This window comes from Cyprinus carpio, chromosome A16 (assembly GCF_018340385.1).
Source record: "Cyprinus carpio isolate SPL01 chromosome A16, ASM1834038v1, whole genome shotgun sequence".
Lineage (NCBI taxonomy): Eukaryota > Metazoa > Chordata > Actinopteri > Cypriniformes > Cyprinidae > Cyprinus > Cyprinus carpio.
In genome coordinates this window covers 15,401,948-15,414,351 of record NC_056587.1, presented here as the reverse complement: position 1 = coordinate 15,414,351, position 12,404 = coordinate 15,401,948, and the positions used below count along the sequence as shown (strand labels likewise).

At 38.2% G+C, this 12,404-nt stretch overlaps 1 protein-coding gene, 1 long non-coding RNA gene and 1 pseudogene across 2 annotated transcripts; 2 read left to right on the top strand and 1 right to left on the bottom strand.

Annotated features, from left to right (window-relative positions):
- Positions 1-1,320: 1,320 nt before the first annotated feature.
- LOC122134233 lies at positions 1,321-2,877 on the top strand. Its single transcript, XR_006162012.1, has 3 exons — positions 1,321-2,431; positions 2,546-2,650; positions 2,771-2,877. It is a non-coding gene; the product is annotated as an uncharacterized LOC122134233 (long non-coding RNA).
- Positions 2,878-3,002: 125 nt separating this feature from the next.
- LOC109054277 lies at positions 3,003-7,496 on the top strand (annotated as a pseudogene).
- A 1,180-nt stretch (positions 7,497-8,676) lies between these two features.
- LOC109057439 (melanocortin-2 receptor accessory protein 2A-like) lies at positions 8,677-12,120 on the bottom strand. Its single transcript, XM_042772923.1, has 3 exons — positions 11,633-12,120; positions 10,913-11,012; positions 8,677-9,831 (listed from the first exon to the last, which is right to left on the bottom strand). Exons 1-3 carry the CDS (start codon positions 11,748-11,750, stop codon positions 9,405-9,407), a joined length of 645 nt encoding a protein of 214 aa, XP_042628857.1. The 5' UTR covers positions 11,751-12,120; the 3' UTR covers positions 8,677-9,404.
- Between the last annotated feature and the right edge of the window lie 284 nt (positions 12,121-12,404).

Genomic DNA, 12,404 nt, shown 5'->3' with positions numbered 1-12,404 from the left:
CAAAAAACCTGAGAGCAGGCCATTACCCAGAGCACCTGCACCCAGCAGAACTCGGAATGCTGCTAAATCCCATCTCCTCTAACACAGAGGAAAGCTCAGAACCAGCCCCCTAAAAAGACTCAAAACCTCAGCCAAACACAAACAGTCAAAGGTACCTGGGTTAACTTCACCAAAACTGTCATATTCAACCCCAAAATTAAAAGATACAAAATATAATATCAATAATAATATAAACCAAACTAAATTTTGCATAAATGAAATTACTTTTATTATTTTTATTATCATTTATTTATTATCATTTATCATTATTATAGCTAAAAAATTTCCAAGTGTATGATATAGCTTTCTTCAGGTCAGCTATATATTCATGAAAAATCAGTTTGAATAAGGAAAGCAATAACTTTGCCATAGTATCCTTTCAAATGTTAAAGTTGCCATAGTAATTGCATGGAAAAAAGTTCAGGCTCAGGATTTTTTTTTTTTTGTTTTTTTTTTTTGCGTTAACCCCTGGCTTTAAAATTGCCACTGACAGAGAACTTAAAAACCACTCAAGTTCATAATTTTTTGATCTAATCAGGCTGTTTTAAGCGTAATCATTATTCACTTTAACTTCCAATTACATAATTGTAATTCAGAATAAAAAAACTTAAATCATGAACTTAAAGGCCATTTTCCCCACAACCTTGGCATTGCTAGTGCATTGCTCTACTGTTTAAGCTACAGAAATGCCCTTTCTGATGCAGTAGTGCATTATGTAAATGCTCCATACTTTACAAATAGTCTGTCTTGGGAGGTTTTCTGAATACGATCCAAGAGAACATCAAGCTCTGTTCACATAGCTCAAAATGTTTTTGCCAGGTTACCAGCTTCAAAGGAGGTGATGAAATTGTTCCTCCAGATTTAAAATAAGGAGAATATAAATTTTTCCAACTTTCTTCCTTTGTGTGAAATAAACCTGACGTTTTTACTGACATTAACAAAAAAATACACTTAAATTATTAACCCAATTATTTTCATGACAGTTACATGCCATAGTAAAATCACTGTGATAAAGATTTTTTTTCACTACAAAAAGCAGTTGTTACACAAACACATAATGACCAATAAATTTGGTGGGGAAGCCGTGGCCTAATGGTTAGAGAGTTTGACTCCCAACCCTAAGGTTGTGGGTTTGAGTGTTGGGCCGGCAATACCACGATTGAGGTGCCCACTGCTCTGGGTGTGTGTTCACGGTGTGTGTGTCTTCACTGCTGTGTGTGTGTGCACTTTGGATGGGTTAAATGCAGAGCATGAATTCTGAGTATGGGTCACCATACTTGGCTGTATGTCACTTTCACTTGTCACTTTTTTTTATAAGCAGTTAATTTACATGAACCTGTCTAAACGAACCGGCTTAATGAATTGGATTTACCAAAGCTATTTGAGATTGACTGAGGGAAGGAGGACAGCACATCTCTGCCCACTCTGTTGAAAGGTTCATGCAGATGTAGCAATGTCACAAAAAGAAAAGCGTTAAAAAAAAAACACATAAGCATTTTCATGCTTTGAAAATACATTTTAGTTAGTAGTGTTGGTATTTAGTTACTGCATCCAGTAAACTTTGCAGCCTCTGCCTAAAATCTGAGCAAACAATCCTCTGTCATTCATCCAAGTTCTGAACCGTTAAATGCTAATTCGATAGCTACACCATGCCGAGGAGGCCAGAACCATACAAAAGTGGAGTTTTGGCGAAGTTTCGGACCCTCTGACTGAAGAGAAACTCAAGCTGGTAGAGAAAGAGATGAAGGAACAGGAGACTCTGATCCAGGGTTACCATCAGGTAAGTCTCTCTCTCTCTGTCTCTGCTCAATTTTTGACATCTATTAGAACGAGGCATGCTGAAAAATGGCTCTTATGACATGCATTCAATATATATACAGTAGGTTTCATTAACTTATCCCTTTTCCTGGATATTTTCTTTTGGTGAGGTCTTACAAATGTCAGTGAATTATACAATGCAAAACTCAGTAGTCTCTCATTTTCTAGATCATTTTATGGCATTTCAGCATAATGAGGCATGTAATTAAACACACTTCTTTTAAAAAGACACTATTACCTCTATCACCAGAATTTAGAATAACGATGATCATTACTTCTCACATTTCCTGTAATTACAGAAGAACTCATGGCCTTTCCAGAAACCAAATCCAATTAATTCTTATCTGGAACTATATTCAGTGTAATACATGCACTGAATATATTTGCATTTTGGTCATTAGTATTCATATGCTCCAGCAAAACATGTCTGAAACTTCTTTCTGATGATTTTCACAATAAAGGAGAATGAAAAGCTTTATCTGCAAATGAAAGCGCTCCAAGCTCAAAGCAAACAAAACAAGGAGGCTTTGTTCATGGAGAACCAGAGACTTCTCACTGAGCTACCCTTCACCAGGTCAGGGCTCTGAAAGTAGAGTAGAGTGATATAATATATATCACAGCATGGTTTTACTATTCATGCTGTTCTTTGCAGCAGCTGTTATAAAAGCAATGCATATTCATTTCCCAGGGACCTATGAACATGAAGAGCATTCAAAGAACTATCGGAGGGAGAAGCATTGTTGACCAAAGCTTCAACATTGCAGAGTTGACCAGTCAGGTACAAGCCACCCAGGTAACTGATCTACAGTACATAATATTAACAGGTCTGTTCCAAAATCTAATAAGCTGACTACCTACAGTAAATAGCATTTTAAGTGCACTCATCTCCTGATACAAAAGTTTTTGTGTGTAGAAAAAGGAGGAGCGACTGCAAGACGAGATCCTCTGGCTAAAACAGGAGAAACAAGCCGTGCATGTAGACACGGAGATGGTGAGGAAAGAGCGGGAGTGTACATCAGGTAGCGCTTCAGTTTTGGAAGTGTTATCCAGTAGAATATTTTCAGTAATTTAATTGTCATCTTGATGGCAACAAGCATCTGGATGTATCTGCCAAGTGATAAAGGTTTTAAACTAAAGATGCTCTCCAGGATAAACATTGGGATGAAGTCACAGAGCTGAATAAGAGACTGCAGTGGTATGCTGAGAACCAGGAACTACTAGTCATAGATGCAGCCAGACTCTGAGCTGCCACTGCTGAGACTCAAAGGCTCAGTGAGCAGGTGGAAAAGCTAAAAATGGAGGTCAGCAGGAGGGCCAATGAGCAACAAAGAAAAGCAAAAGAGAGAGCGGGTGAAGCTAAAAGAGTCCAGGACCTGGAACGACAGGTCAGACACAGCCTCTCCACATATTTTTGTTGTCTCATTCTGCAGATACTGCTCATTCAGGGCACGTTCTTCTTTGTGCTCTATTTCCTGAGAGGTGGAATTATCCAACTGTGTCTGTGAGTAACAGACCATCTGCCTGGATTGTCAGTTTTCCAAGCACTTTCTGCTTGCCACCTCCTCTTCATTTTAAAACTCCTTTCTTTGACTGATATGGATCATCTGGATGACTAAATTATCAGCTTTGTATATGACTGGCTCAATGGTTAGTGTACTCTCTCTATTCTCTTTGAGTTGTGTTGCTCATGTAAGTTTCGAGTCTGGCTTACAACATTTCCCAAACCATTAAAATGTTCCTGTCTCTGTCTACTGTACCTATCCAATAATTAAATAATACTAAAAATAGTCATGAATGGATTTCACTCATGTTCCCATTTCCTGTCTCAGCTCAAACTGAAGGAAGAGCTCTTGAAACGCAGGCATCCAAACTCCCTGCCATCTCTGATCTTGGCTGCTGCATCTACCGGCACTGAAGATAATGGATTAGATGTTCGTCCCCCAACTGCCCCTCATTCCCCCCAGACAGCAGCTCTGTTGGAGAGACGTGTCCATCGATTGGAGGAGGAGACTGAAGGCTGCGATGAAGCAGCCAAACGCAGTCTCAGAACATTGGAACAATAGTATCACAGAATCAAAGTACTCATTTCAGATTCAGTATTGAATAGAGCAAAAGGAATTTAGTTTAAAACCACTGAATATTCAGTCAATAAAAATGTTACTTTTTTACTTTATTTTTGTGATAAAGAAAGAATTTAAAAAATCTTAATTTCCCTGAACCTTTGAACAGTAGAGTAAATAAGCAAATATACAGTATAGCCTAGTAATCAGGGGCGTTGGACTGGGGGTAAAACCAGTACTGATTACCAGGGCCCCAAAGGAAGAGAGGGCCCTCGAAAAGTCTGGAATATATTTTATTTTACCTGGATATTTCATTTCCTAATTAAATTTCATAATGAATGTCAGATGAAACGTAAATTTTGTGTATTGGGTGAATAACTTGGTTGATTGACTGACGGTCTCATGATCCCACCCCCCTTGCTAATGCGCCAAATGGTTTTGTCCATCTGCAGCAGTTTGTTCATGAAGGGATTAAAAAATTAAAATAGTATGGTGGGGGCATGGGGGCCCATCAGGACTGCCTATGCATAGGGCCCGGGATCTTGTGCAATGCCCCTGCTAATAATTATTCAGTTTATCGCCAAGCCTTACATGCTCTTCTCATGGCAGTTTCTGTTTCTACCATTTAAGTCATGTGGGCAAACATCAGGCTTTAGAAATTAGAGAAATGATGCCATTCTGACAGCACACTCAAAGCCCCGTCCACTTAGGACTTTAAATAGAAACCTAATTTTCTCTGCTAATTTGTTTGCTGGAAATAGATTGATCCACCTGTGAGGTCTGGTAAAAAAAAAAAAAAAAAAAAACATGCTTGGAAAAAAAGGGAAATAGTTTGAGTGTTTTTTTCCATTACTAATTATGAACGGAAACAGTGTACTTCAGTCCGTGAGCTCTTGGGTATCATGTTCCAGTAGTTCAAAGTTGTTTTGATCGTATAGATTGTATTAAAAGCACTGAATGTTCAGTCAATACAATCTATACGATCAAAACAAGTTTGAACTATTGGAACATGGTGCCCCAGAGCTCACGGACTGAAGTACACTGTTTCCGTTCTTAATTAGTGATGGAAAAAAGCACTCAAACTACTTCTCTTTCTTTCCAAGCATGTTTTTTTACCAGAGCTCACATGTGGATCAATCTATTTCCAGCAAATAAGTTTGCCGAGAAAATTAGGTTTCTATTTAAAGTCCTAAGTGGACGGGGCTTTGAGTGTGCTGTCAGAATGGCATCATTTCTCTAATTTCTAAAGCCCGCTGTTTGCCCACATGTCTTGAATGGTAGAAATAGAAACTGCCATGAGAAGGGCATGTAAGACTTGGCGATAAACTGAATAATTACTAGGTTATATATCTGCTGATTTACTCTACTGTTCAAAGGTTCAGGGACATTAAGATTTTTTTAATTCTTTCCTTCTTTATTTCAGACCCTTAGGTCCATATCACAAAAATAAACGTAAAACAAACATAAGTAACAAACATACATTTACATGCATCAAACACTATTTAAAAAACATACAAACTTGAATTCCAGTGCTTCCAGAACAGGAGGAATACCATATGTCACTTAATGTGGGATCATTTAAGGCCATTATGACTGTATTTTTGAGTCACTTAATCGACACATGAAACTACACATATAATTCCTTAACACAGCATGCAAACTAGAAACATCATTAGATACAAACATTTGGTTTGCACTTATCCACCTTGACTCATTATTATGAATCAGTTCAAACTATCCATTTTAGTGAATTGTTACTTTTGAGCAATATGTTATTTTGGGCCAGCTCAGTTAAATATGTTTGCATTTTATATGTTCTCTCCATCTTCAGCTACAGTATGAACAGCAGATCTCAGATCTGGAGCAGCGTTTGGCTGAGAAAAACCAAAACAATCAGGTCATCTCATCAGAAGAGTCACAAACTCAGGGGTTGAATGCAGAGATGGAGGAAGTGAAGAAGGTCTATCAGAAGTAAGAGAGCGTCCTCAAGGCAGAAGTGGCCTCTTTGCAAGAACAACTCTGCCAGGCCCAGTCTTTGATGCAAACAGACAAGCCTGTCCGCAGCCCATGACGGCACCAGCTCCATGCAGAGGCGGCACAAGCAACCCACATTGAGAGACTGACCCAGGAACTGAGCTCCAAGAGCCACACTATTCAGGAGCTGAGCCATACTGTAGAGCGCCTGCAGAGAGAGAGGAGAACCATGCTGTCGGGTCCTAGCTTTTATCGTGCCACCAATGAGCACAAGCGGCATTTGGGTGCAGCCAAAAAGGCTAAAAAAAACAGAAGCTGAGACTTTCTCCACTACCCAAGATGAGAAAGACTACCATCCTGAAATGTTCTCAGGCTCACACATCTCACAGGTGCAACTGGACAACGATAATTTGAGGATGAGATTGGAAAAGCTGGAGATACAGAGAGAACAAGAGAAAGCTTCCTTGCAGGCTGCAGTCACACAGGCACAGAGTCAGCTCCTCAGGTAAAGTATTTGGAGTGCTTCAGTCATGTTTTTATAAACTTTTTACAGCACCCTTGAAGTGTTCTGAACAAAAAAGAGATGAACAATAGCTCACAGGGCTTTACTACAAGAAAACAAAAATGTATGGCTTTGTGCATTAATTTGGTGCCAAGTGTTGCCTTGGCATGGTACTAGAAACATTAGGTCACGGGTTTGTTTGCTAAGAATAAATTATGTAATTTGCATAACTGTAAGTTGCTTTGGATAAAGGCTGTATGTAATGAATCTTTGAATTCTGAATTTCTCTATTCAGATCATAGCGCAGCATTTACAAGGGCAAGTAAAGGAGCTCCAGAGAGCCAAAGATGCTCTGGCTGTGTCTAAGATCAGAGAGGAAACCCTGCAGAATCAGGTATAGTGAGACTTTGCCACCAATGTTTAGTGATTCAGTTTCCATTATTCTTTAAACACAGGATTTTTAATTTTCTCTCTATTATTTCCTGTTATGTTTATGTCAATAGCTGTCTAAGCTTCTGGAAGAGCTGAAACAGGCCAAAGAAGCTCATAGTCCTGTACTTAGACATTTCACTAGCCTGGAGCAGAAGATTAAGTCCATGGAGCTCCGCTACAATCAGCGTGAGAAACAGCTTCAGCAGGTAACACTGCCACACACACCTACACACACTATACATACACTTCAGTTCAAAAGCTTTGGTTCAGTAAGATTTTTAAAAAGTAATTAATACATTTATTAAGCAGGGATCCATTCAATTGATCAAAAGTTACAGTAAAGAGATGTATTATGTTATTAATAAATAAATGCTATTATTTCGAGACTCGCTCAAAGCGGGGCTAAAGAGCTGGATGGACTCCAGACTGGACGTGCTCCGAGAACTCCAGAGACAGGGTGTAGTCATTCCCGTCCCTGAACACACATACCTGCCCCTCCGATCCTGAGCTGTGTTTGCACAACTCAGAGTACTCCAGGATGTGCGCGTACAAATTTAAATGACTCTGGCTAGCAGAATTCCAGTGACAGCACTAATCATTGCTTGGCTAATTTTGTGGGAATATTTATAATTACATATCGTAAAGACTATTTAATTATTGTCAAGGAACATGCAGGGTGTGTAACATCAAATTTGGTGATAGTAATTGCAGCATATATCCAAATGTTATTTTGTATTAAAGTTAATTATTATTTGCACATTTGGTCCTGTTTTTCTGCTCCGTTGATTTTATGACATCCGCTTGAGCAGAAAACAGAAAACCTGAACAAACAGCAGTAAAATTTTTGTTGATACACCACCCACATAAGAGTTATAAAAAATGTTGAACTCAAAAGCTCAACCTAAAAGTACGTTTACACAACAAATACTGCAGACGACGTCATGATTTATTACTCACCTTAGTGCTGGGCTCAAAGGACATGGTCTGAATGCTAATAAACTACTAAAAGAACATAAATTACGTGAGTGGCTGGAGATGGTGCTGCTGTGTTGTGTGATTGATAAGCGCTGACCAGCATGCATCACTGTTTATAAACACCAAGGGTCCTGACTTAATATAATTTATTTGAGCACATAATATACATTTGAGGAGAGTTCGTGGAGTATAAAGGATTTTAAGTGGCAAATTTAAGTAAGCAAGTTCCTTACATAAATGAAATTTGCATAATCACTAAAAGAAAGTCTATTAATGATGCAGAATAATGCAGTACTGATAACCTGCCAAACTTCAGCTAGTGTCACATCTGATGTCTGTTCAGAGTTGTCCTTAGCTGTCACCTATATAAATTGTTCATTATATTTCTGCAAGTTTGAAGGTGAAATAATGTCACTCTGTAGATCATGAGTAATTTCTGTTTTATTTTTCCTTGGACAGTTTTCATCAGTGCCCCCCTTTTTTTAATAGTTAATAATTATGGATAATGTAATAATAATAATAATGTCCTGAGTTTTTAAAAGGTTAAAACATTATGTGGGATCAACATAATTCTACACTATAAACTACAATAGTATTTTAAAAACATTTTTTGCATTTTCTGAAGAGATTAGTGGTTCTCTCAGTGTGCTAAATGTATCTCCTGAGTGTTCTAAGTGGTTGCCAGGACATTGCCAAGTGGTCACTAAGGTTTTCTGAGTTTTCTAGTCGCTCGGTAGCAACGTTCTGAAAAAGTCTCTATGATGTTCTGGTCTCTACATATGGTCCCTCAATCTACGTCTATTTGATGTTTCACCTGTTTTATCATCTGTCAGCTGAAAGGTCAGGTCAAATATTAATAACACAAGCTGCATAATGTGCAGTTTCATTGAGATTTATTCTTAGGGTTAGGGATTTATGTGAAAGTTTCACCAAGGGAAGCTTTTCACAAAATTGTATTGGCATATAGGTGTTTATATAAACAGGAGAAAGAACTGAAGTATTCCATTGCTCTAGCAGTTCAGGCAGCTGTACTCAGATAATTACAGCCTGTTAGTATGCAAGTATACTGCAGATATTCTGCAGAAAGCTACTGATTAAGCTTTCAAGTGCAGACAGCGAGATATTTTCTACTCAGACATTTGCTCACACAACAAGCCTAGAGAATCAGGCAGTGCAATACCAAATTGCTGCAATTTTGCCATTAGGCTACATAAGTACATTGCTGGATTTAAAAAAAATCTTCCTACTGCACATCAAGAGATTTTTTTAATCATGCTGATAGTAGAAATGAAGTATGTCATCAAGATCGTCTTCCTACAACCAGAAACAACATCCTTGATTTCATTGTTTTTTTTTCTTTAAATATATATATATATATATCTTTTTCTAAACACAGGCTTCCCAACAGTCTTTTTTCAGACTGACATCATGCATCACTGTAGACCCCAGATGTCAGAAAATAGCTCAGCCTTAAAGCTCACACTGCAAAAGCAGAGCTTTTGAAGAAAAACACCACCACTCTCCATTTTCAAAGATCATAGGCTGAGTTGAAGACAATAATGATGCCATGATGAGTGAATAAAGGCCATCTTCAAACTGGTGGTTTAGTCAATGATATGATGGGTACAGCGCGGACGGGCCTCCTCCATTATGATCGGTGGATCGCCCAGTAGTAAATCTTCATCCCCCAATGCAGAGCTCAGTTCTGAGTTCACAAAGTTGGGGATGTTAAAATGCGCTAGCAGCGCCGCCTCTCGTTCTGCTCTGGTCTCCATGACCATGCTTTGCATGACTAGGCCGACCGTTTCCACCTGGTCTCTGGAGTCGTCGCTGCCCGTACATCCGTGGGCAGCACCAGCAGTGGCCCTGCCTCCTTCTCGCTCTTCTTCATTAATGTAACAATGAAAAAGAGATCGGGACTCTTCCAGCAATGGGCGAGAGAGACCTGTTCGGGCATCTGCCTCACATTGACGACCCAGACCCTCGGCGCAGCTTGTGAGACGCATTCGTTTCTCGTAAGGCTCCGCGGCCCTGTGGGATTAAGACAGGAGTGTTGAACTTAAAACCTCATCAGCAGGTTTAAACAGCTTTATTTCCCTTTTCTAACAGAGGTGAAAAGAGCACCATTGCTCCTGGAGTGTAGTACCCTCATCTTATATTCCATCCTCCTTCTGTGTGTGTGTGTGTGTGTGTGTGTGTGTGTGTGTGTGTGTGTGTGTGTGTGTGTGTGTGTGTGTGTGTGTGTGTGTGTGTGTGTGACATATTCATATCTTCTCTTTTCAATGATCTTGAGTGTAAGAGGTTTCTGCTGGTCTGTGTTAATGGATGACTCATATCTATAGAGCAGTTTAATTAAAAGAGCAATAAACAGACTGTCAGCCTAGCCCCTGAGCTATGCAACTGCTCCATTAGACCAGAGGATAGGGACTAATAGTGTTTTACTGTTATAACTGAGTGTAATTATATGCAATAAACAATAAACACCCTTAAAAAAAAATTGTCCAATACATCTGAATGTACAAAGAGGGCATTATTGAACATTAATTTGCTTTTAAATAAATTCTGGTTAGCTACAAGAACACAGACAGAGATAATTGGTGTTTTTGTGCATGTGCATGCATATTGGGAGCATTTGTGCACATTAATAAACATGAGCATGATTGTAGCAGTGCCTATATTTTTATGAAGATTAAAGTTTCCAGACATCATGCTGATTGGACCAAGATTTCAGACTGTTGTTGGTTTAATCAAAGTTTCCTGAAAAGAATCTTTGTTGGTCTAAAGGAGTGTTAAATCGGAGACACCGACCTAGCAGAGAACTAATGAGAGTGAGGGAGGCCGCAAACACGCACAAACACACACACAGAGAGCTCTTTCTGAAGCTAAGGATAATGAGGCATCTAGGTAGCCAAAGCACAGGCAGCGGGAAACAGAAAAACCATGCTGAAACACTGGCTTGGTACAGTACATCGTGATTGTGGTGCAGATGTGAGAGAGATGAATTGACCTATTGGGAATTTACACTGCCTGTACTTTTTTTAAGTCTGTTCTGTCCTTGCCACAAAGCCTGATAAACAAAACGGGTATTTCACAGATTTTAGAATATACTTACTCTGGGTGTGGAGCTCCTGTTTTGGTCAGAAGAGTCAGAACAAAAAACATAAAAATGACAAAAACTGCTAGACCCACCCAAAAGCCAATCACGATGGAATCTGCAGGGAGAAACAAAGCTGAGTAATGTAAGGGTGTTCTTTTATTATTATTATTAATTCCAATGTGTGTGTTTTTTTTTTTTGTTTTTTTTTTGCTGTCTCTACTCATATTATCCCATATATATATATATATATATATATATATATATATATATATATATATATATATATATATATATACGTATATATATACATATATATATATATATATATATATATATATATATATATATATATATATATATATACATATACATATACATATATGTATATGTGTATATATATATATATATATATATATATATACTGTTTATAGATTTTTAATTGACAAGGTTGCATATTGCATGCTTAGTAGAGATGACAGTGCTGTTTCAGTGTCATAATATATTCAGTGTAGCTATAAACTATTATATTTACGCATACATTTTTTAAATATATTTTCATAAACATTTGCATTATTGTCTGTTACCGTACGGTGTGCTGTATAAACTTATGTTGCTCATTACACATTTTTAAAGTAGCTTTTTTTTTTTTTTTACATGTAAGTATGCTTCTTATAGTATTTTTCCATTGCCTTACAGTTTAACAAAAAGATGACAAACTGCAGCAAACAGACTTACATCGATGTGCTTTGAGTCCCTCAAAAGACACGGGCTCTTCGTCGTCGTAGTATTCGTAGCTCCATTCATAATTGTGATTTGGCATACTAGTGGTGTTTAAATGCTGGAACCTCGGCATCTTAAATCACAGATCAATACTGATAACAGCGCTTAGGGGAAAGAAACATCACAGTTTCTCAGAGAAGTCAGTGCGTGCGGTCCACGCAACGCAATCATCTGCTGCATTCAGAGCTGAGAACGTAAGCGGCTGTTTTAACACCGATACTGCCAATGAATTCATCCTTATTCTGCGATCATCTCACGTCTGCGTGCTCCAAGGCAAAAGACAGAGTCAAAAATGTGGTGTAGGTGGGCGTTCTGTAGCTAAGTATCACCGCTACTCGTGAGGTCTCCAGTGGTCTCGAGAGAATGTACTGAATATATAATGAGATCTCGCATCTCTTACATCCATCAGCTCGCTTGTGAATGGAGAGATTTCACGAGCCTCTTTTTTTTTTTAATTTTTTTAGAGTCTATTTTTTTTTTTTTTTACATTTATAATATACGCTTAGCATTTGTCAAACTTTTTAATCCAATCAGTATTTCCGGTATAACCTAGTTTTTGTTGTATTTTTTTTATTTCTACTCTTACTGTGTTTGCACTAACATTAGTCTTGGTTGCAAAAACAAAATTGCATTTACACTATTACTGTCTAGGAAAAAGCCTCGCACATTCACGTTACAAATTGACACACAACAAGACATTAATTAATACCATTTTTTTAAAAACACA

Excerpts from the sequence above, each read along its gene's own strand:
- LOC109057439 (XM_042772923.1), bottom strand. The coding sequence starts at position 11,750 with ATGCCGAGGTTCCAGCATTTAAACACCACTAGTATGCCAAATCACAAT. Across the intron at positions 11,013-11,632 it reads GGGACTCAAAGCACATCGAT|ATTCCATCGTGATTGGCTTT; the intron begins GTAAGTCTGTTT and ends TTCTCCCTGCAG. Across the intron at positions 9,832-10,912 it reads ACAGGAGCTCCACACCCAGA|GGCCGCGGAGCCTTACGAGA; the intron begins GTAAGTATATTC and ends TTAATCCCACAG.